The sequence below is a fragment of the Gopherus evgoodei genome, unplaced genomic scaffold (genome assembly GCF_007399415.2).
Source record: "Gopherus evgoodei ecotype Sinaloan lineage unplaced genomic scaffold, rGopEvg1_v1.p scaffold_39_arrow_ctg1, whole genome shotgun sequence".
NCBI classification, from domain to species: domain Eukaryota; kingdom Metazoa; phylum Chordata; order Testudines; family Testudinidae; genus Gopherus; species Gopherus evgoodei.
Window position 1 is genome coordinate 748,359 of NW_022060060.1, and position 24,982 is coordinate 773,340.

At 53.3% G+C, this 24,982-nt stretch overlaps 1 protein-coding gene across 1 annotated transcript; it reads right to left on the bottom strand.

Moving 5' to 3' along the window:
- Positions 1-863: 863 nt before the first annotated feature.
- On the bottom strand, positions 864-24,982 carry LOC115642211 (immunoglobulin alpha-2 heavy chain-like). Its single transcript, XM_030545696.1, has 4 exons — positions 24,897-24,982; positions 11,498-11,822; positions 10,521-10,728; positions 864-1,004 (listed from the first exon to the last, which is right to left on the bottom strand). The coding sequence occupies exons 1-4, from the start codon at positions 24,940-24,942 to the stop codon at positions 864-866; spliced, it is 720 nt and encodes a 239-aa protein (XP_030401556.1). The 5' UTR covers positions 24,943-24,982.

Genomic DNA, 24,982 nt, shown 5'->3' on the forward strand with positions numbered 1-24,982 from the left:
TAGATGAGAGTTAAGATGGGTTAAATGGAATCAAATACATACAGCAATTGCAAAGTTCTTATTTCAACCTTGATGGGATTACTGGTGATTTAAACCAATCAAATCTCTGGAGTAAAAACATCCCAGTTTGGATAGGTCATTCAGTCCTTTGTGCAGAGCATCAGGTGCACGATGGACGCGTCTCTAAATTCCTGTGGAATGGATCCCTGCTTCCAGAAGGACTGAAACAGCTCAGTGAGTTTCCGTAGCAGCACGGGTTCACTGACTTTGTACACTTCCGCTGGTATGGCATCTGACCCTGGGGCTTTGCCACTTGACAGCTGGTTGATGGCTTTCTTCACTTTGTCCTCTTCTGGTGAAGCCTCCATGGAGTCATTGACTACAAACTGGGGCATCTTGTCAACGGCCTCATCATTGATGACTGAGGGGCAGTTGAGAACTGCTTCAAAATGTTCAGCCCATCTCTGGAGAATCAGCATCTTCTCTTTAAGGAGCACAGTGCCATCAGAGTTCAGGAGAGGAAAGCTCTCAAAAGACTCTGGACCATAGAGTGTGTTGAGGGCTTCATAGAACTGCTTATAGTCTTTCCTGTCCGCGTACGCCTGTATTTCATCTGCTTTGGCGCTCAGCCACAAGTCCCACATTTTGCACAGTCGGTTCTGTACTGTTCTGCGAGCGTTGATAAAGGCGGTCTTCTTTACCGCTGAGGATGGATCGTTCTGATATGCATGATGCAGGCGGAGCTTCTCAGCAAGTAGGGCCTGGATTTCTGCATCATTTTCATCAAACCAGTCTTGCCGTCTGCATGTAGAGGGCCCCAATACCTTCGATGCAGCTGTATGGACAGTGTTGCAGAATCGCTCTCAGTCTTTCTCAGCGTCATCCTCAATACGTAAATCAGCAAGCTCATTCTCTAGGTCTTCTGCTAGATTTTCAGTGATGCGGCTGTTCTTCAGCTTCAACACGTTGATTCTTTTGAGAGCCTTGCAGCCTTGTGGTCGTCTCTTCGGCATGATACAGAGCTTCACATACTATGAGCCTGTGATCCGTCCAACAGTCAGCGCCACACATAGCTTTTGTAACCCTGACATCTTGTCTGTCCCTTCTCCTGATGATGACATAGTCAATCAGATGCCAGTGTGATGCAGTAGGGAGTGTCTGTGTGGGGAGTGGGAGAGCAGGGGAGGACTTTAGGGGATGGACGATGCCAGGGCCTGTAACCTGAGCTAGGTAAGGGAGGGGAAAGGTCAACACCTTTGCCCCGGAAGGGGACAAAGGAAGGGAGTGGCAGGAGGGAAGCAGTTTGAGTTTGGGCTTGGGGCTGTGTGGGTGGAATTCAGGGGATCCTAGCTAGGATCCAAGCACCCTGAAAGCCCAGAAGGACTCGGTGGAGGGGTCCTGACTGTGCCTGCAAGCTCTGCTGTAACCTGTGTTCCTGTTGTCCAATAAACCTTCTGTTTTACTGGCTGGCTAAGAGTCACTGTGGGTCCCAGGAAGAGGGGTGCAGGGCCGGACACCCCACACTCCGTGACAACTGGTGGCAGCGGCGGGAGATACTGCACCCCGTGGACGGCGCTTCCTGCAGTAAGTGACTGGGGAGCAGTAAAACGAAGGGGTGATTAACCCCTGGGAGTGTGTGCCCAGTGAGAAGGACTTTGCAGTAACAGGGTCCCCCGGGGGATTGCAGCGAGCGGTCCCAGGGGCGGAGGAGTCTGCAGCTCGACCCTGGCAGAGAGGTGGTGACCTCACGAAGGGCTGGTGCACTAGGGGTCCCCCTGGAAACCGTGGGGAGCGGCGAGCACCCCGGCCTGTGAGTGGCCAGCAGGAAGATGTATGCCAAGTGGCGCAAGTGTCACCTGCTGGAGCTGTGCAAGCAGAGGGGGCTGCGCCCGGGGAGACGCACCAAGGACCAGCTGATTGCCCAGCTGGAGCAGGGAGACCGCATGAATGAACGGAGCCCTGTCTCTGAGGGAAGCAGCCGGGCAGATGCAGCACAGGCACCAGTGTCTGTCCCCGCTGGGAGTGGTCAGCCGGCAGACGAGGGCTTCCCGAGACCCCCCCTTCCTAGGCGTAGGCGAAGGGCGGGGAGGAGCCCAGTGTATACCGAGGGCACCGTGACCCCCCGACCAGCAGGGGAGCCTCACGGCGAAGCTCACCCCCCAGCAAGGGATCCTCCCGGCAACGCTCGGCATCCGTGGAGCGGATGCGGCTGGAATATGAAAGGGAGCTGAGACGGGAAGAGCTCGAGTTAAAGAGGCGAGAGCTGGAGGAGAAGGTGAAACAGCGTAAAGATGAGGAGAACCAGCGCCAGCGTGAGTGGGAAGAGAAGGAGAAACAGCGTAAACATGAGCTGGACCTGGCCCGGCTGAGGAGCAGTGAGGCCCCGGCTGCGGTGAGTGAGGGGGGACCCAAGCCTACAAAGAGCTTTGATAAGCACTTGCTGCCCCGGCGTAAGGAGGGGGAGGACATAGATACCTTCCTGACGGCCTTTGAGAATGCCTGAGAGCTGCACAGGGTTGACCCTGCAGACAGGATCGCAGTTCTCACCCCCTTACTGGACTCCACAGCCGTGGAGGTGTACAGCCGACTGAAAGGGGCGGAGGCAGGGGACTACGAACTGTTCAAACAGGCCCTGCTCCGCGAGTTTGGGCTGACTCCTGAGATGTACCGGAAAAAGTTCCGGAGCCAGCGTAAAACCGTGAGGTCACATACCTACAACTGGTCAACCGGGCGCAGGGGTATGCCCGCAAGTGGACGGCTGGGGCCCAAACTAAAGAGGACCTGCTTGACCTATTCATACTGGAGCACCTGTACGAGCAGTGCCCGTCCGACCTGAGGCTGTGGTTGATGGACCAGAAGCCGGAGAACCCGCAGCATGCAGGCCAGCTGGCCGACCAATTTGTGGACAGTCGGGCAGGGGATGGCAGGGAGGAGTCTCGAAGGAGCAGGCCTGCCTCAACGCAGAGAGAGAGTCATCATGGGACCTCCCAAAGGGGGCCTATGGAGAACCCCCCCAAAAGAGGAACATCCAGCGGCAGGTCCCTCCGACTCACTCAAGGGGACCCACGAGATATGGGCTGCCATCGCTGTGGCCAACGAGGTCACATACGGGCCCAGTGCCCCAAGCTCAGGGACAGACCAAGCAGACCCAACCCGCAGAGGGTGGACTGGGTAAAAACCCAATCGGAGGAGGGGCTACATTCCCAGGAAAGGGGGGTTGGCAACATACCACCGGCGGATGCTCCAGGTTCCGGGGTTTTGGTTTACCGGGTGGGCGCGGGGCTGCCCCTCCGGAAAGAGTGCATTGTTTCCCTGGAAGTGGATGGGAGGAAGGTCACTGGGTACTGGGACACGGGCGCAGAGGTGACGCTGGCCCGGCCCGAGGTGGTGGCCTCAGATCGGATGGTGCCCGACACCTACCTGACCCTGATGGGCTTGGGCGGGACCCCATTCAAGGTACCCGTGGCAAGGGTACACCTGAAACGGGGGGCCAAGGAGGGCCCCAAGGATGTGGGGGTACACCAATATTTGCCCACTGACGTGTTAATGGGAGGGGACCTTGAGGACTGGCCTAGTAACACCCAGAGTGCCCTGGTCGTGACTCGTAGTCAGAGTCGGCAAATGGCACTGCTCCCCAACAACGGGGAAGGTACTCGACCTGAGGTGCAGGACCCTAACTCAGGGAGCAGGGAACACCCAGGGGCACGGTGCAGAGAGGCTGCGGTCTCAGACCCAGCCCGCAAGAGAGAGCCGGTCCCCATTCCTGTCCCAGCTGCTGAGTTCCAGGCCGAGTTGCAGAAAGATCCCTCCTTGCGGAAGCACAGGGACCGGGCTGACAGTGTGGTACAGACCATGAGGAGAGGTTGCAAGGAGAGGTTTCTGTGGGAGAAGGGGTTCCTGTACCGAGAATGGGCTCCCCCAGGGGAAGTAGAGTCATGGGGGATCAGGAGGCAGCTGGTGGTTCCCCAGAAGTTCCGTCACAAGCTGCTGTACCTGGCCCATGACATCCCTCTCGCAGGGCACCAGGGAATCCGGCGCACCAGGCAGAGGCTGCTACAGAACTTTTACTGGCCTGGGGTCTTTACCCATGTCTGACAGTACTGCCAATCCTGTGACCCCTGCCAGAGGGTGGGGAAGGCCCGGGACAAGGGGAAAGCAGCTTTGAAGCCTTTACCCATCATAGAAGAACCTTTCCAGAAGGTGGCCATGGACATAGTGGGACCCCTCAGCAAGACGACCCGGTCAGGGAAGAAATACATCCTGGTGGTGGTGGATTTTGCCACTCGCTACCCCGAGGCGGTGGCCTTGTCCTCTATCGAAGCAGACACAGTGGCAGATGCGCTGCTGACAATTTTCAGCCTGGTGGGGTTCCCCAAGAAGGTCTTAACGGACCAGGGGTCCAACTTCATGTTGGCCCTGCTCCGGTCCTTATGGCAGAAATGTGGGGTCCAGCACAACTGGGCCTCAGCGTATCACCCCCAGTCCAACGGGCTGGTAGAAAGGTTCAATGGGACGCTGAAGATGATGCTAAAAACATTTATGAACCAGCATCCGCAAGATTGGGACAAGTACTTACCTCACCTGCTGTTTGCGTACAGGGAGGTACCCCAGGAATCTACCGGGTTTTTACCTTTCCAACTGTTGTATGGAAGGCGGGTGAGGGGGCCCCTAGACCTGATGAGGGATGAATGGGAGGGGAAGGCCGCTCCCGAGGGAGAGTCAGTTGTGGAGTATGTCCTGACCTTCCGGGAAAGACTGGCCGAGCTCATGGGCCTGGCCAGGGAGAATCTGGCCCGAGCCCAGAGGAGGCAGAAGGTCTGGTATGACCGCACAGCACGAGCCCGTGCCTTCGCCACCGGGGATCAGGTGATGGTTCTTATCCCCATGAGGAGAAACAAACTCCAGGCCGCCTGGGAAGGGCCCTTCAAGGTTATCAAGCAACTGAATGAGGTAAACTATGTGGTGGAGCTGTCAAACCGGGCACATCACCGTCGGGTGTACCATGTGAACATGATGAAACCATACTATGACAGGGGGAATGTGGTGTTGGCCGTGTGTGGACATTGGGAGGGGCAGGGAGATGACCCCTTAGTGGATCTATTCCCTGAGACAAAAGCTGGTTCCCCCCGGAGGCGATTCCCCTCTCTGAGCAACTGACCCCGGGCCAGCACGCTGAGATCAGAGGGGTGCTGCATCTGTACCGACAGCTGTTTTCCAACCAGCCTGGACGCACTAATTTGACTGTCCACCGGGTGGAGACCGGGTCACATGCCCCTATAAGATGCTCCCCTTTTCGGGTCACTGGGAAAACTGCCCAGGATCTTGAAAGAGAGGTCAGGGACATGCTGGCTTTGGGGGTGATCCAGCCGTCTTCCAGCCCTTGGGCCTCGCCAGTGGTGCTAGTCCCCAAGAAGGATGGGTCAATCCGGTTCTGTGTGGACTATCGAAAGCTCAATGCCATCACCGTATCTGATGCCTACCCTATGCCCAGGCCTGACGAGCTCCTAGACAAGCTGGGAGGTGCTCGGTACCTCACCACTATGGATCTTACCAAAGGCTACTGGCAAGTGCCGCTGGATGCAGATGCCAGGCTGAAATCGGCCTTTATCACCCCTCTGGGGCTCTATGAGTTTCTGACCCTGCCCTTCGGCCTCAAGGGAGCGCCGGCCACCTTCCAGCGCCTGGTGGATCAGCTACTGAGGGGGATGGAGAGTTTTGCCGTGGCCTATATTGACGAAATCTGCGTCTTCAGCCAGACCTGGGAGGACCACATGTCCCAGGTTAAACAAGTCCTAGACCGACTCCGAAAGGCTGGGTTAACAGTAAAGGCTGAGAAGTGCAAGGTGGGGATGGCTGAAGTATCTTACCTGGGCCATCGGGTGGGGAGCGGCTGCCTGAAGCCGGAACCAGCCAAGGTGGAGGTGATCAGAGACTGGCCTGCTCCCCAAACCAAAAAGCAGGTCCAGGCCTTTATTGGGATGGCGGGGTACTATCAAAGGTTTGTGCCCCACTTTAGTGCCATAGCCAGCCCCATCACTGAACTGTGCAAAAAGGGGAAGCCAGACAAGGTGATCTGGACTGAGCAGTGCCAGGAGGCTTTCCGGGCGCTGAAGGAGGCTCTGGTTAGTGGCCCAGTTCTGGCAAACCCAGATTTTGACAAACCCTTTATGGTGTTCACTGATGCCTCAGACACGGGACTGGGGGCAGTGTTAATGCAGGAGGATGAAAAGGAGGAGAGACACCCCATCGTGTACCTGAGTAAGAAGCTGCTACCCCGGGAACAAAGCTACGCGGCCATCGAGAAGGAATGCCTGGCCATGGTGTGGGCCCTTAAGAAGCTAGAGCCATATCTCTTTGGGCGACACTTCACCGTGTACACCGACCACTCTCCCCTGACCTGTCTGCACCAGATGAAAGGAGCCAACACCAAGCTCCTGAGGTGGAGCCTGCTCCTGCAGGACTATGACATGGACGTGGTCCATGTGAAGGGAAGTGCCAACCTGACAGCGGATGCGTTGTCCCGGAGAGGGGACCCTGAACTTCCCCAGGTCACTGGGCAGAGTGACCCCGCTCAGTTCAGTCTCGAAGGGGGGAGAGATGTGATGCAGTAGGGACTGTCTGTGTGGGGAGTGGGAGAGCAGGGGAGGTCTTTAGGGGATGGACGATGCCAGAGCCTGTAACCTGAGCTAGGTAAGGGAGGGGAAAGGTCAACCCCTTTGCCCGGGAAGGGGACAAAGGAAGGGAGTGGCAGGAGGGAAGCAGTTGGAGTTTGGGCTTGGGGCTGGATGGGCGGAATTCAGGGTATCCTAGCTAGGATCCAAGCACCCTGAAAGCCCAGAAGGACTCGAGGGAGGGGTCCTGACTGTGCCTGCAAGCTCTGCTGTAACCTGTGTTCCTGTTGTCCAATAAACCTTCTGTTTTACTGGCTGGCTAAGAGTCACTGTGGGTCCCAGGAAGAGGGGTGCAGGGCCGGACTCCCCCACACTCCGTGACAGCCAGTGCTTGGAACGGGGATGCATCCACAAAGTCCCGTTATGAGTAGGGAGGCGGAAGACTGTATTGGTGATCAGAACGTCATGTGCTGCACAAGTTTTCAGCAGTAACAGGCTATTGCTGTTACACTTTTCCACTCCATTTTTCCTGATGACTCCTTCTCAGGCTGCGGAATCACATCTGACTCTTGCGTTAAAATCGCCAAGCAGGATCAGCTTGTCTGTGCGGTGCACTGATGATAGCAGAGCATCTAGTTCTTCTTAGAATTAATCCTTCACATCTTCTGGGTTGGTCATTGTGGGAGCGTATGCGCTGATCAAAGTAGCTTGTTTTCCTTTTTGAAGCGGAAGCTGCATTGTCATGAGTCGGTCATTCACACCCTTGGGGGCACTGGCAAGTTTCAGAACAAGATGATTCTTGATGGCGAAGCCAACTCCAGATTTGCGATGGTCATCACTGCTGCAGCCACTCCAGAAGAATGTACAGTCTCCGCCTGACTCGGACAGCTGTCCTTCATTAGCAAGGCCTCAAGCAAGGGTGTGTTTTAGCAGCCACTTTGTTCAGCATGATATTCTCTGCCACTCTGACTGATGCCTTTCAGCACTGCAGTGAAGGAGTAGGCCTGAAGTACAGAACTGATGGGAAATTATTCAATCTGAGGCGACTGTGTGCCATCACCAAGGTGAAGGAAACTGCACTTCGAGACTTTCTCTTTGCCGATGATTGTGCTCTGAATGCTAGTACAGAGCCAGAAGTGCAAGCCAGTATGGACAAGTTTTCATCTGCATGCAACAACTTCGGTCTCACCATTAACATCAAGAAGACTGAGGTCATGCACCAGCCAGCTCCCCATGCTCTGTACTCAGAACCGTCCATCACCGTAAATGGACAGAGACTTCAGGCAGTGGACCACTTCACGTTCCTGGGCAGTACCCTTTCCCGCAGAATTGCTAAAGCCAGCTCTGCATTTGGTCGATTGCCCTCCAACGTCTGGGAACATCGAGGGATCAGCCTACCAACGAAGATGAAGGTCTGCCGAGCAGTGGTGCTTCCAACTGTGCCGTACGCCCACGAGATGTGGACTGTCTATCGGAGTCATGCACGAAGGCTCAATCACTTCCACATTTCCTGTCTGCAAAAGCTTCTAAAAATCAGATGGCAGGACAAAGTGCCCAATACTGAAGTCCTTACCAGAGCCAGTTTGCCGTCAGTTCACACACTGCTGATGAGGGCCCAGACCAGATGGGCCGGACATGTTGTGAGAATGTCAGACGAGCGCATTCCTAAACAGCTCTTCTAATGAGAACTCACCCAGGGAAAGCGCTCCCATGCAGGACAAAAGAAGCTGTTCAAGGACATGCTGAAGACCTCTCTGAAGTCCCTCGAGATCAACACCACCATATGGGAAACCCTCGCACTGAACCATCCAGCATGGCGCAGCTTCATTCACACAGGCAGCAATACCTTTGAGGTGAGGCGTACTGCTGACGCTGAAAGAAAGGGTGAGCTGCACAAGTCGAGATCTGCCTGCACATCATCGACAGTCCCATCACATGTCTACCCGATGTGTGACAGGACGTTCCACACCCGAATTGGACAGATCAGTCATCTTGGGATGCACAGAGCCTGATCATCCAACGAATGAGTTGTTGAGGTCTTCATTGACAATGATGGACGAACATCATCATCATATCCTCTGCCATGTGGAAGGACCCCTTTTTTCATACTGTGGAAAATCACAGCAGCAAGATGGAGTTTGGAGTCACATGGGCAAGTCACATGTCCATGCATGACTCAGTTTGCGGACGGCAGCCATTGCTCACATGCTACCTTTAACGTTCCCAGGAAGGCTCCGGATGCTGATTGGAGTTTCCCAAGGTCCACTGTCAGTTAAGTGTTTCTTGATTGGGCACTTACTCAGAATAGTCCTGTCTCAAAGTGCTTGGCTGATGCTACTTAGAACCAAACACATTGAGAAACAAGTACATAGCCAATATTCATAACTTCAAATACAAAAATTATGCACACAGACAGCATAATCATAACCAGCAAATTACAACCTTTCCATAGACACCTCATTTGATCTCCTTTGTACAAGATTTGGTGCAACTATAGCACCTTGGTTGCAACAATGATCTATATGATCACAGTTCATGTCCATAATATCACACCCCAATGACTGGTGGGTCTCACAGGAAACCAGGAAGAGGGTTGGGATGGCTGCTGTGCCTGTCGCTGCACAAATGCAGAGTCTGGGACAATCTCCCTCCCTCCTCCTGAGCCCTACTGAAACTAATAAATCAAATCAGTTTGTGTCTGTTATAAGGAGCAGGATATGCAAATTAGAGTGAGAGTTTCCCATTTAAATCTGTCCCTTTCTCTGCCCATGCTGCACCCGGAGACCCTCAGCTCCCTGGGTCTGTGCAGTTACCAGTCCTAAAGAGCTAAACTCTGCTAAATCATATAATGAAAATGGACAGTCGGTACCTGAAAGAATCTCTAGCCTAGGATTGTAACCCTGCAGGTATTTGTACGCATGTGTTAGTGTGATTGAGAGAGAAGTACCATTGCTTTGAGTGGGGCTAATTGTAAAACAAAACAAAAAAAATCAGTTGTACAGAAGTGTTATGTCAATCTTCTTCTTCTTAGTATGAGTGTCAATATTATTTTCAACACCCACTGTATAAGGGAATAATACAGAAAAAATGTCAAAAAAAACTAAATAAAAGTCTCTATGGGAACACTGGATAAAATTAAAAAAAAAAAAAATAACAGTAATACATAGACCTTAGAAGCTGAGCCCTGTCCCTGTGTTGATACATTCTGATACAGGGGGGAGTTTTTAAAGAGTCTTAACTTAAGCAATGTAACTTCTCAAATCCCATGGGAGTTGGAAACCTCACAGCTTTGGGTTCCTTTGAAAATCAGAGCAAACTCTCTAGTGGGTTGAGGACATGTTGTATCTCAGGGGAGATCCAGTGCACTCAGAGGCACAGCTCAGCTACATTTCAGTGGGGGCAATCTCTTGTAAATACTATTATGTAAAATCCCACAGCAGTCTGGGGTTAGGATATTCCAAACAGTTTAAGGGACACAGTAGGTCGGCGGACGGTTTTCAAGGATGCAAGTTAATTTGTGATTTCATCTAGACCCTAGAAGAATTTTGTAGGTCTTGATTCAGGAAAGCACTTAGGCACTTGCGTTACCCCATCTCTGTGCAGGACACCACTTCCAGTTCAGCACAATTCGTGGTGCCATGGATTTAACTTCACACTTAATTCTCGGTAATGCCAGTGGCTATTCAAGATCTGACAGAATATTTGTCTCATATCACTAAAACATATAGAAATCCCTAAATATTTACATGCTGGTAGGAACACAAACACGCTCTTTAATACTAATGCCTTAAATGATTTAATATAGCAGCATTTAATTGTAGTTCACTGCTGCCCTCTGCGGCGTGTTGGTAAAGTGGTACCATTTCAGCTCGGTTTTTGTTCTGTGTTTGATAGCTGTAATCTGCTCACTGTGTGCCTAGCCCAGTAATACTGGGCAGTGTCCTCGGGCTTCAGGCCGGCCATTTGCAGATACATCAGGTTGTTGGGGTTGTCCCTGGAGATGGTGAAGCGTCCCTTGAAGGGCTGGGAGTAGCTGATGGTAGTTGAAGTTGGGTGTATTTCCCCTATCCACTCCAGTCCTGTCCCGGGGGCCTGGCGGACCCAGCTCATCCAGTAGCTAGTGAGAGTGAACCCCGTGGGTTTGCAGGAAAGGCGGTGAGAGAATCTCATTGAAAATCAGTGTCACTTGGCGACCTTAACTCAGGTTTGTCCCGTTGAAAATCTCCCCTTTTAAGCTCTCGATGCCTCAGTTCCTCATGTGGGATGTGGGACTAATGCTCCCCTATCTTAAAATTCGCTAATTATGGTGAAACCCTCAGATACTGCATGGTTTTAGGGTACATTTGCCTGTCCTGAATTTCGTGTTCTCAGTTGTGACCCACCAAGGCACGGTAACAGACAGATCCCCAGTTAGTGTAAATCCGGAGTAACTCGAGTCTAGCGGAAGCATCTGTGGTGAGTTTACACTAGCGGTGGATTTGGCCCCATGAGGAATATGCTGCATCAGTTGGGTCTGATGCGAACCCCAATGCGCTTGTCCTGTTTATACTGACAGACGCTGTCCTGTGAGTCTGAAACGGAGACGGGGCCCAGGGGAGCCAACGTGCCAGGTCAGCGAGGGGAGAGCGACTCAGAACAGGACTCTCTCCAGATTGGGGTTCACAGTGAAGCGAGGGGATCTCTGCACCCAGCGGGGCTCTGGGCAGGAAGGGGAGACACGTTGCCCGGGAGCGGAAGGGTTAAAACTGCCGGGAGGTTTGTGTTACATTCACCCGGGTGCCGGGTCTCCTGTGTGAGCCCGGAGCGGTGTGTGTGTCACTGCTGCCCCCGCGCGGCTGCCGGGAGAAGGGCGGTTCCGCAGCCTGGGTTTTTGTAGGGTCACAAACCGGTTTCGTGTCACCGTGTCTCTGGCACAGTAATAGCGGGCGGTGTCCTCGGGCTTCAGGCCGGTCATTTGCAGATACAGCTCACTCTTGGGATCATCCCTGGAGATGGTGAATCGGCCTTTCACTGAATCAAGGTAGTATGTACTACTCCCATCGGAGTATATAATAGCGACCCATTCTAGTCCCTTCCCGGGAGCCTGGCGGACCCAGTGCATCCAGTAGCTGCTGAAGATGAAGCCGGAGGCTTTGCAGGAGAGGCGGAGAGAGTCTCCGGGCTTTTTCACATCCCCTCCGGACTCCACCAGCTGCACCTGGGACCGGACACCTGAGAATAAAGACAGGCCATTAATATCGGTATAAAAACAGCGGTAACACAATATTCTCCCAGTTATTCAGAGCAGGAAAATACCTTCCAAAGATGCTACAGCGAAAATTACAAGGAGGAAAAATCCCATTTTCCCTGGTGCTGGAGGGGAACGTTCTCAGGGACTGGCTGGTCACTGCACAGACCCAGGGCTGCGGATTGTGTCTCCGGGTGCAGCCTGGGCAGAGAGAGGCACAGATTTAAACAGGAAAGTGTTTCCCTCATTTGCATGTCCCCGCTTTATAAGAGACACACACTCCTGCTGCCAGTGATCTGAGTGACTCGCCCTAGGGCTCCAGGTGTGGGAGTCAGACTGTCCCGTCCTGTGTGTCTGTGCAGCACCGGGCACAGGGCGCTGGGATCCTCATCAGAGTTTCGGACCCCTATTAATTTCATCTGGTGACCCCTGGTTTGTGTATTTGGGGAAAGGGTAAATAACTATTTTACTGCTTGAACCCACGCGGCTGCAGCTTCTCAGTGCCAGAGCTTCAGGGTCTGGGGACTGAGGGGTTTTCAGCAGGGGAGATGAGTAGCCGCATTTGCACCGTCCCCTTTTCCTAAGGGACTGGGGGATTCAGCTGTGAGTGGGTTCCAGATCCCAGCCCCGAGCTCATGGGGGAGAGTGACGTAGTGACTGTGACTTTAACACAGCACCTGATACTTGAGCAAGCCCAGGTGAATTCACATTTCGTCCCTAGCATTGGACACAGCCCGTCCGTGTGTAAGGCGAGAGAACGAAGGAAAATCCATTTGCTGTTATGCTGTTGAAATAAGGTGTTTCCTGTGGCATGTGTGAAAGCCGCCAGGGCAGTTAGGCTCTCTGTGCCCAGGGGACAGGAATGGCCTTTGAACAAGTGTTTCTATTTCTCCCCAAACTCCTCCTTTTCGCTGGGAAGCAGAGACGTGGGGAATAACACTGGTGTCCGTTCGAGCCCCTTCTTCTCGCCTCGGGGACCTGTTGGTGCAATGACGCCGCTTTTCTGTCTCTGTAGGGTTGGTCCCGATGGCTCAGGTTGAAGATGTTGGTTGTTTGTGCCCTGGGAACACTCATCAATCGCGTTATTCTTGCTGTGTCTCTGCCCACCTGGGGCACCTGGAATTCTCCCCCCGCTCTGCACATTGGCTGATGTCAGCACTAGTGCGGGGACCCCGAACTGCCCCTAATCAAAGATGTATGAGGCGCAGTACGAGTGTGAGTGAAAACAGGCCCATATCCCACCCACCTGGCACAGGCCTAAGTGTGGACAGAAGGGGGAAGGCAGGGGAATCAGGATTGTGCACTTGTAAACTGCTGCTTGGGGTGAAGAGATTCCTCTGCCTAGGCGGGACACAGGACAGGCAGGGGCCCTTGTGTAAGGCCTTCCACACGGGGTGAATTTCACCCACAGAGAATTACCCATGGGCTGAGGGGGGAGGTCACCTCTAGATTAGTGACCTCCTTCCAGTCAATCAGGTTCATTCAGGGCTCTGTACTGCCACTGACCTTCCCTCGGGGCTCAGCTTCTCCGTTCACTGGGAGACGAAGGGAGCCTCGCACTGGGGACTGGCTGACCAGAAAGCCCTGGTGACTCAGTGGGGGCATCACAGAATGAGGGCGGATGCACCTGCTCCTTCTTCACTAAAATAGCCACTGAGCATCTGCTCCCTGCGCTCCCCGGGGCAGATGGAGTCAGCAGAGCCTCTCCCTCCCCTGGCAGTTGTGTGAGATCCCATCAAGGGGAGATACTTTGTGTCTCTCTCTTTTCACTGCTGTGGACTGAAAGAGCCACCCCTAGGAAATCCCTTCCCCGCAGTGCCGGTGCAACCATTTAGGTGACCTAGGCGGTCGCCTAGGGCACTAGGATTTGGGGGAGCTCCATTTTCTTCGGCAGCGACCAGATCTTCAGCTGCCCCGGTCGCCGCTGGCATTTAGGCAGAGGGTGCTGGGCAGGGGAGTGCGGGGAGGGCCACCTGCAGCAAGTAAGGGAGGGGCAGCAGGCAGGGGAACTCCCTGCCCCAGCTCACCCCTGCCCCACCTCCTCCCCTAGCACGCCGTCGCTACTTCACTTCTCCGGCCTCACAGGCTTGCGGAGCCTAAGCTGATTGGTGCTCATGCTCGTGCGCGGTGCAGGGGTGAGCTGGGATGGGAGGGGGGGTGCCTCAGGGTAGAGGGTGGGGAGCTTCCACGCGGGGGGCACCTCAGGGCAGAGGGAGGGAGCTTCCGCGGGGCGGGATGCCTCAGGGCGGAGGAGGGGAACTTCCGCAGGGGGGGGATGCTTCAGGGCGGAGGACAGGGCCGGCCTTAGGATTTATGGTGCCCTAGGCGAGATTATTAAACTGGTGCCCCTGTGCCTGATCTGCTCTTAGCAACACAAACATAAGCTTACAGTATTGGAAAACTTGCCACATTCACGTTATTAAAACCAGTTTAACTTAATTAAGCACACTGTAATGCTGATGGACTAGCACTAAAGAAGCAGCACTATAGAAAAAATTCTGATGACAGAATGATGCAAATTTTTTTTAATTTATCAAAATTTTATTGGAAATGTATATGAAGAGGTATTGGAACAAAGATTTGTTTTCAATTAAAAGCAATCTTTCTGGCTTTTTTGGCTGCAAAATCAGTAATAATGTCATTGTATGACAAAGACAAAGTCGTGTCTTGTTCGACTGCAAGAATAGCAAGACCAGTTAAGTGTTCCTGACTCATTGTAGAGCGGAGATAGTTTTTAATGAGCTTTAGTTTGAGAAACTCCGTTCTCCTGACGCTACTGTTAAAGGAATTGTCAGTAGAATACGAGTGGCAATGTACACATTAGGATATATGTCAACAAGTTTGCGGGTATGAATAAACTGTACAATGTCCATCACCGATTTTGCATGTGGCAACATTGATGACAGTGTACTCAATTCTTCGTACAGTTCAAGTCCATTTAAATCAAAACTATCACTGTGCTTCAGGAGGCTCTCTAGATTCTTGCACTTTGTCATTAGTTGCTCTTGTTTTCCTATTTCGTTGAATTTAGTTATGTCATACAAAAATCCAAACTGTTCATGGTGTACTTGCAAGGTATTAAACCTTTCATCAACAGCAGATACTGCTTCATCCATCACAACATTAAAAAATTCAACCTCAAATTTCTTTTCTGGATCGTCTATGGGCATGATCTGCTGTACAGATTCTTCACAAAGAAGTGTCCCTGGCCTTTTTAACTCATATTAACTATGTATTTACTTTATGAAAGTTGGAGAAAACATTGTGAAAACGTAAAACATTGGCTGCCCAACTTCTGGGCTGGCAAAAGTTATACTGACTCATAGGGAAAAAAAAAAGCAGGAGAATCTTAGTACAACATATGGTCACTCGTCGGGTCGGCAACCTTTCAGAAGTGGTGTGCCAAGTTCACTGTAATTTAAGGTTTCTCGTGCTAGTAATACATTTTAATGTTTGTAGAAGGTTTCTCTCTATGTCTATATAATATAAATAAACTATTGTTATTATCTGAGGTCTTGGCCACCGGTCCTGCTCAGGCCACTGCCAGCTGAGTAAATGAAACCTCAAACCGGCAGCGGGCTGGTGGCTGGAAACCTAGACAAGGATCCCAGGCCCTGCTCAGCCCGCTGCTGGTCTGGGGTTCTGACCACCAACTCCTGCCAGCCAGGATCCCGGCCGCCAATCCCCGCTCAGCCCGCTACCAGCCTGGGATTCTGCTCACCCAGGCTGGCAGGAGGCAGAGTGGGGCTGGCGATTGAGCTCCTGACTGGCAAGGGGCCGGCAGGCGGAACCCCGGAGTAGCAGTAGGCTGAGTGCTGCTGGCACCCCAGACTGGCAGCAGACTGAGCCACTCAACCTCCCACCGGCCCTGCTCAGCCCGCCACCAGCCCACTCAGCCTGCTGCCGGCTGAGTGAATGGAACCCCAGGCTGACAGCAGGTTGAGTGGTTCAGCTGGCCTGCTCAGCCCACTGCCAGCCTGGGTTCCTTGGGGGTCCCCAGGCCAGCAGCAGATGCTGAGTGGGGCCGATGGCTGGTATCCCAGCTGGCAATAGGGCAGCAGCCGGAACCCCAGAGCAGTGATGGGCTGAGCCGCTCAGCCTGCTGCTGCATACCATCAAAAATCAGCTCACCTGCCACCTTTGCCATGTGTGCCGTAGGTTGCCGACCCCTGCTTTATACACTAGTAAGGAGATGAGCATATTACAGTTGTTGGAGGGCTCTTATCAGGAGTAACAGGCTATAGGAAAGTCAGTCAACATTTTTTGTTTCTCTGATGAAAACTGGCCCACTCCCTGCCTCAAACCAAACCTGTCACTAATAATTGTCAACAACTTAATTTTCTGTTTTTGGCTAAGATATAGATTTTTTTTTAAATAATATTGAATTTGGATTCAGGATTGTTAGCAAGAATTTTTGGCAAACGAAGTTGTTAAATGACAATCTAAATGGCAACACAGTACTGCTTTCATGCTTGGCTCACCCCCCAGCCCGCTGGTCCAACAGTTGCAGTAGAGGAGGAGATAGGTGGAAAACTGCAGGACCCCAAAATCCACCTCTTGGGGTGCAGAGTGGCAACAGCAGCAACAAACGCTCAGGTCCAATCACATGCCAATGGGCACCACCACCAGCCTTATGGACCATGGTGAAGTTAGCACAGCATCTGATCTCAGGGACAGGGCACCTATGGAGCCACAGCAGCTCATCCTGCCCTATGCAGCTCCCTCCGGATGAGATGGATAGCTGGCAGCTGCCAGCCTGGGGGAGAGGCACTCCCCAGCTAAGGTGGCCAGATCCAGATGTCCTGATTTTATAGGGCCGGTCCCGATATTTGGGGCTTTGTCTTATATAGGCACCAATTACCCCCACCTAGAGTGACCAGACAGAAAGTGTGTAAAATCAGGACAGGGATGGGGTGGGGTGGTGGGGTAAAATGAGCATATATAAGAAGAAGGCCCCAAAATTGGGACTGTCCCTATAAAATAGGGATATCTGCTCACCCTACCCCAATCCCGATTTTTCACACATCTGGCTAACCCCAACCCAGCCCTGTGTGACATTCTAATTCTGGCTGCCTGCCCAGGAAGTGAGTTACTTTCACTTTCATTCCTCAGCAGCCAGCCAGCCTCCCCTCCCCGCCAGCACCTCACTCAACCCAGCCCTGACGGAGGGGAGGGAGGAGAGAGAGAGGGGTGCTCCTGGGGAGGAGGGAGAAAGGAGGGGGGGCTCCGTGGGGCAGGGGGGGAGAAGAATGGATGTTATGGGGCACAACAAAGGATACTGGTTTCAGAGCCACAGAGCCTGCCTCACCTGACCTCAGCCGGGGGAAAGAGTCACACTCACAGGTGAGCTCCTTCCCCAACCCCCACCCTCTCCCCTTCCCAGAGACCCCAGCAGCCAATCCCGTCCCTCAGACTGTGCTGCATTCGGCTCTCTCTAGGACCCAGCAGCCCTGCTTCTACCCTGTCTGGGCTGCCTGCAGAGTGGTGCCCCCAGGCAGTGTGAGGCCCTAAGCGGTTGCCTATTCTGCCAATGCCTAAGGACGGCCCTGGAGGAGGAGGGGAGCTGCCGCAGGTGAGCGGGAGGACGCAAGGTGGAAGTTTCGCCTAGGGCACGAAACATCCTTGCACCGGCCCTGCTTCCCCGGTCTCTTCAGGGCAAGGCTTTGTCTGAGCCTCGGTCGTTTTCCACCTCGCTGCTTGTCTCGTCTCGTGCAGTAATATACGGCGGTGTCCTCTGGTGAGGCCGGTCATTTGCAGGTAGAAGTTGGAGCTGTCTTTGGGGGCTGTGAATCGCCCCTGCATGGTGGGAGAATAATGCTCGCTCTGCCCTGGTTTCCAGTAGCTGACCAGCCACTCCAGCCCCTTTCTCGGCTCCTGTCTGACCCAGTCCATATAATAGTTGGTGAGAGTGAACCTGCTCATGGCGCATTTCAGCCCAGTGGATTCTCCAGGCTTCTTCAGTTCTGGACCTGACTGGATCAGAGCAACCTGTGACCGGGCCCCTGTGGGAAAGGGGAGGGAGAAAAGCGACCAATGAGGGAACCGGTCACATGAAACTCGATTCCCCGTCAGTTAACAGGAGACGAATATCAATAAAAGCAGGTTACAAAATACGTTTTTAGATCAGTGCAGAAAACCAGGAATATTCGCTCCCTTCTCTAGTCCATCTATGGGGAGAAAATACCTTCCAGAGCCGCAGCAAGGAAAAGTAAATGGAGCCAAAGTCTCATTTTCCTTGGTGCTGAAGGGGAAAGTCCTCAGTGGAGTGGTTGGTAACCAGGGCCGGTGCAAGAATATTTTGCGCCCTAGGTGAAACTTCCATCTTGTGCCCCCCCTCCCCCTAAAAATCACATACATTATACACAATACATGGTCACAGAGTAACATGTTATAATTTAGAATTTATGTTTCCGTGCTTTAAGTTTAGCAAATTTAGAAACAAGTTCCTTCAAGTCAATGCTGTGAGCAATGTCATGTTCTATTAACAAGGTAGATAGCCCAAAAAGTCTTTGTTGCAACATTGATGTTCGCATATATGTTTTTATCAACTTGAGCTTCGAGAAGCTTTGCTCACCACTGGCCACAGAACCTGGGAGAGTCAAGAGGATGCAAAGAGCAATAGCTGTGTTAGGGACACTATCTGTCAGCTTATTTTCCCATATGAAGTTCAATACATCTTGCGGTGATGCACTCCTTTGGACTCGTCTTGCAATAGCTTGCAATTCACTGCACAAGTCAAAGTCATCAATATCCTTGGATTCACCATGTTGCAAAGCTTTCTCCAGATTCAAGCAATGTCCCATAATTTGCTTTGGGGTTTTATTTTGCAAACTGTAAACATCATATATGAAGCCAAATACTGAACTAATTTGCTGCATCAATGTGAATCTTTCTTCAACCGAATGTATTGCTGTGTCAATGTCTGCAAAGTAAAAGTTCACTTTGAATTTTTCTTTCGGATCATAAATAGGTTCGTCATCTGCTTCATATGTGCACTGCTTCCTCTTCTTTCTAATACGGATTGGATCTGGTTCAAAAAGTGCCAGTACATCCTACTCCTCCGCAAGTTCACCTGCATCTAGCAATGTTTTCTCAAAGGCTGCGTCACTTCTGCGGCCCACAAGAAACTTCTTGGTTTCTCCAAGTTGATTAATGGCATCACATATATCAAATTCTTTTGCCTGAAGTTGTTTGCTAGTTATGTTGATCTCAAACAATATGTCATACCACAAAACAAGAGAAACAAGAAACTTGAAACTAGAAATGGCTTTTGTAAGAGCCTTTGCATCAACTCGTGATGTATTGGCAGATGATCCTGTCAGAGTATTGTCTTCATAGATGTCTACCAGAGCATCACAGATGTCACCAATGAAAGCAGGATGGAAAAGCTCCCCCCCAGAAGACCTAAGACATGATGGCTGGATACATAAACAGACACCTGTCCCTCACAGGCACTACCTCATAACATGCCAATTGTGCTCAGGACGGAACATCATAGAGGAATACTATGCATTCAGTGGTCTCTACACTGACCAAGCAACAGCATGACAACTAACCTAACCAGTCCATCCAACTTTTTTGACTGCTTCTTGGGCACTGGTGAGGGGTAGCGGTGCCAGACTGAGCCCAGTGATGGGTGCACTACAAATCTACAAACTGAGGCAAGGTGCTGGGCCTAGAGTCCTGCTGAGACTGCTGTCCTGCACCAAGTGGAGCACAGCCTCCATGAGGAGAGAACTCAAACAAATATCACGCTCCTTCTGCATGATTCCCCCAAGCACTTCTTCAGCCAGCTGCTATGGGGTCACTCACAGGCTTAGGCCTGCCTGTTGCAGGCAAAACACAGCAGCAGGGCTTAAAACTCAGACAGGGCCGCCCAGAGAACTCAGGGGGCCTTGGGCAAAGCAAAATCGGAGGCCCCTTCCATAAAACATTTGCAATACTATAGTAACATGTATTAGGAAATGTAAAAAATAACTAGTGATATACATTCAAAAATTAATTTGTAATAATTTGAAAATACACTAAATACATTATTTAAAAACATTAAAAGCTGTAATGGTCTGTATACATTTGCAATTACATAATGGGCAGTTGCTGGGTGATTGTGATTGTTGGTACCAATGGGCTGTCGTTGCCTGTGGGTGGTGCTGTTGTTGCCCACGGTTGGGTGGGAAGCTGGGCTCTGGGTTCAGGGGTGCCCAGCTCACAGGGGCTGGGCTCAGGGATGTGGGGAGATAGGGTCGGGGGGTGTCCAGCTCAGAGGGGCTGGGCTCAGAGCTGGGGGTCAGGGCTGTTGGGGGGATGGGGTCAGGGGGTGTCCAGCTCAGAGGGACTGGGCTTGGAGCTGGGGGTCAGGGCTGTGGGGGGGGATGGGGTCGAGGGGGTTTCCAGCTCAGAGGGACTGGGCTCGGAGCTAGGGGAAAGAGCTGTGGGGGGATGAGGTCGAGGGGGTTTCCAGCTCAGAAGGACTAGGCTCGGAGCTGGGGGGTCAGGGCTGTGGGGGGGATGGGGTCAGGGGGGTGCCTGGGGGCACTGGGGCAGCTCAGCTCTGCAGGCTGCTGTTCTCTCCAGCCGTCCAGGCACAAGGGGAGTGGGAGCAGGAGCAGGGACCAGCCAAGGACCAAGGGGGCAGAAGCACAGGCACCTCAGGCCGACCTGTGGGGAGGCACTTGCTTACCTTGCCCAATGCATGAGTGTTGGGGTCCTCTTTCTTCCTCCGCTCCACCAGACCACTGCTGAGGCTCTTTTCTTCTCCGTGCCCCTCGCTGGGGCTGACGTGGAGGCTGAGCCAGGGGGTAGCTGCGGCTTTCCTTCAGAAGCGAAGCCCTGGTGTTGTTCCGCTGTCGCAGGGCCCCTGCCATGTGCCCTAAGCAGAGCTGCGCAGCTCTGCCCAGCTGCCGGTGCCCCCGCTGGCAACTAGAAAAATTGCAGAGGCTGGAGCCCCTGCCCTGGGAGGGAGAGGGATTCTGAGCCTCTGCCTGCAGCCCAGGGATTCCTCTGGGTCAGCGCAGCTGCCGTCAGCCTGAACCGCTGGGCTGCCGCGGCGGCATGCTGACCACGGGGGCTCCCTGGGCTGCCGGGCTGCTGCGTCGGCTCCCTGACCCCGGGGGCACCGTGGGCTACCGGACTGCTGCAGCGGCTCCCTGACCCCGGGGGCGCCCCAGGCTGCTGGGCTGCCACGGCGTCGCCCTGACCCCCGGGGCGCCCTGGGCTGCCGGGCTGCCTCAGCGGCTCCCTGACCTGGGGGGCACCGTGGGCTGCCGGGCTGCCACTGTGGCTCCCTGACCCCGGGGGTGCCCCGGGCTGCTGGGCTGCCATGGCGTCGCCCTGACCCTGGGGGCGCCCTGGGCTGCTGGGCTGCTGCGGCGGCGCGCTGACCCCGGGGGTGCCCTGGGCTGCCGGCTGCAGGCAGCTCAGACTATCTCTCCAGCAGCAGCGGCTGCAACCATTTAAAAATTTTTTGGGGGGTGCCGCTTTTTGGTGCCCTCATATCTTGGAGCTCTAGGCAACCACCTAGTTCACCTAAATGGTTGCACTTGCCCTGTTGGTAACTGCACAGACCCAGGGGCTGCAGATTGTCTGTCTGGGGGCTGCTGGGACAGGGAGAGATTTAAACAGGAGACACTCAGCTATTTGCATATGCCTCTCCTTATAAGAGACAAACTCCTTCCCGAGCCGTCTCGTTTTCTTTTCTGGGGTTCAGAGAAAATGGACAAGTCTTTTCTCTTGCGCTGGGCCTGACCCAAAGCTCACAGAACTCGGTGGGAATCTTTCCTTTGACTGTGCTGAGCACTGGATGTAACACTGCTAACTGTAGCGCTAGAAATACCCAGAGTCAGATTTTCCAGCCGTCTGTCTTGGGTACCTCTAGGCTCGCCCCTCACCACAGCATCCCAGCTCCTCACCAGATTTAGTGTGTTTAACCTCACCACATCTCAGCGATGTAAAGAACTGCAATCGTGTTTACGAAGCGGGGACCCAGGCCCAGTGCGGGAGATTTTGAAAGGTATTTGGGTGCCCTCAAATGCAGGAAGGCACCTTTTGGGATCTATAGAAGTGACCAGGACTCTAACGCCTCTTCATTTCAATGGAATTTAGGTGAAAATTTAGGAGCCTTCATAGTGTCATTAGGTGTCAATGTCCTTCTTTGGGAGCTTAATTCACTTTTCAATCTGGCTGTATGGGACTTGCCCAAGCCCCCAAAGGAAGACATACTTATAGTAATAACACGGTTCCAATGGAACAGGTGGACCTTAATTTCGGCTTCATCTCATATTGATTGGATGACACAGGGTTTGGATCTGAGGGGAACCTCGGGATGTAGTTTTGTGGTTGTCATGGAGTCCCTGGGCGATGCTCTGGAACTGCTCCCCACCAAGCCAATCAGGACTTTGGGGAGCCTCCTCTCCCTTGGAACAGATTGTCTTCAGGGCAAGAAGCTCACACGTCTTCATCTCCTGGGTCTCTCCTTGGAGCATTCAGCATCCTCTGCCCCTCCTTGCGCTTCCCACAGTTATCCTGCCCCAGCGGAGTCCTGGGGAAGCCACAGGGTCCTGACCCCCCCTTTGCAGTCAGGTGTGACTCTCAGCCAACCAGTAAAACAGAGATTTATTCGATGACAGGAACAGGGTCTAAAACAGAACTTGTCGGTACAGCGAACCGGACCCCTCAGCTGGGTCCATTCTGGAGGGCAGTGAGCCAGACCCCCATATCTGCCCTCACTCGTCGTCCCCAGCCAACTCCAGACTGAAAACCCCTCCAGCCCCTCCTCCTCTGCTCAGTTCCTTTCCTGGGCCAGGAGGTCACCTGACTTCTTTGTCTCCAACACCTTCAGCTGGCACCTTTGCAGAGAAGGGGCCTAGGCCATCAGTTGCTAGGAGACAGAGTGCCAGGCATTTAGGTGCACTGGCCCTTTGCTCTGTAGCAATCACACACCCTTATTCCACCACCTAGATACTTAAGAACTGCACAGGGGACACGGAAGCACCAACACATTATTCAGAGCAAACATTAAGAACATTCCCAGTTTACCACAGGGGCTGCTTTTCTTTTGAAAACTGTTACCCTTTATTTTTCTCACAGATTTCAGGGGAATTGACAGGGTCAAAGTGCAAACGCAGTTTGTGTGTGTAACGGAGCAGGGTAGGTAGGTAACCCACCGCCCCTTGTCAGTCTTGTCCCCCAGGCCCTGCTGTGCCGCATTCCTCATTGCTGCCCCCTCGTGGTACATGGGAGAAGCGGACTCTGCAGCCCACCCCCCTCTCTGTTTTCCCTCTTTGTGTTATTAGTCATATTAAATCCGAAAACGAATGTTTTGAGCCATCTGTTCAGTTATTCTTTTAACCCAGGATTTTTGTTCTCCTAGGAAAATGGCCCTTGTGCCAGAGCCACATTTGGTAGAAAAAAACATTGAACTGGAAAACAAATAAAGAAGCAAACAAACAAGCTAGTGCCCAAAGCTGAGAGATCGGTGTCTTGCTGCTGCAATGTGCCACTGGCCGTGGTGACGCTGGGTGGAATCCCAGCGCGGTGAATTAACGAGGGTGATAGCAGCAGAATGAACCAGGTGGAGGATCTATGGCCTGTGCTATGCAGGAGCCCAGACTAGGTTGTCACACTGCTCCCTTGAGGTTTATGAATCTGTGACTATCTGGGAGGCTTTTGTGTGGGCTCCGAATTTGTTCCAGGCAGAATAATAAGAATTTCCCTGACACGACTTCAGGGCCCGATTGCTGTCAGTTTGTGTGTCTGTGTGTGTGTGTGGGGGGGGGGGTAGAGTGACTCGCTTTCCTGCTCTCTCTGCCCAGCACGTATCCCCAGCCAGGCGCCTAGCGGATTTCGGTGCTTACAGGGTGCCGGCTCTGAGGGTCTCGCTGGCATGTCCGATTTAGGCACATCAGGCGGCAGGTAGGTGCTGAATTCACCTTATGGATCTAGCCCTGAACACACATGGAAAGCCCCTGGCAGGTGGCTGTCCAGCTCTCCTAGGATCCATCCGGAATCCAAGCCTGTCTGCCCGGGCTGAGATTTTCTAGAGCTCCCGAGGGGTTAGAATAGGCACGAGGTGTCCGGATCTCTAGGGCAGCCTGGAGACCCCCCGCCTGGCTGCTAGGGAGGGGGTTGAACTAACGTGTTTTCATTCACTGTAATGTCGCTTCTGTCAGTGAATATTGGGAGGTGGGGGGGGGGGGGCTGAGGGGCGGAGTGAGGGGCACAGAGTGTCCTGGGGAAAGGGGGAGTTGGGGCTGGTCTCTGCTAACAGCGCGGTCAGTCCGTGTCTGTATCTGAGGGGTGGGGGGGGCTGAGGGGCGGAGTGAGGGGCACAGAGTGTACTGGGGAAAGGGGGAGTTGGGGCTGGTCTCTGCTAACAGCGCGGTCAGTCCGTGTCTCTATCTGGGGAGGGTGGGGGGGTCACAGGCGGGCAGCTGCGGACCGGAGTTTTCTCGCTCACGGTCTCTGCGCTGCGAGCTGTAGAACTGCAGCGCTCCCCAGCGGAGAGTTTGTGCTTAGCCAGCGAGGGCGGGTTTCTGTCTGAGCTCAGCCCGGCGCCCCGCACTGTGTGTCCCGCACAGCGATCCCTGGCGGGGTCCTCGGGCTTCAGGCCGGTCAGTTGCAGATACAGCAGGTTGTTGGGGTTGTCCCTGGAGATGGTGAATCGGCCTTTCACGGAGTCTGTGTAAAACTGTTGGCTCCCGTTAGAATAAATGTGTGAAACCCACTCCAGGCCCTTCCCGGGCGCCTGCCGGACCCAGCTCATGTGGTAGCTGCTGAAGGTGAACCCGGAGGCTTTGCAGGAGAGGCGGAGAGAGTCTCCGGGCTTCTGAATTGCACCTCCGGACTCCACTAGAAGAACCTGGGATCGGACATCTGGGGGCAGGGGGAGGAAGAAGGAAAAAAGCTACTAGGAATCCCGTTAACACGCGACCTGAGCCAAAGCTCACAGGAGCCGTTGGGAAGCTGCCCATTCATTTCACTGCGCTTTGGGTTGGGGCAGGAATGTGCAAACTTCCCTGGAGTCTCTCACCAGTATTGGGGGTGGGGGAGGGGAGAATTACCTGGAAGGGCCGCTAGAGCAAAGAGAAGATTCAGCCACAATATCATGCTGCTGACGCTGGAGGGGTTTCTGATGGTAACTGCAAGA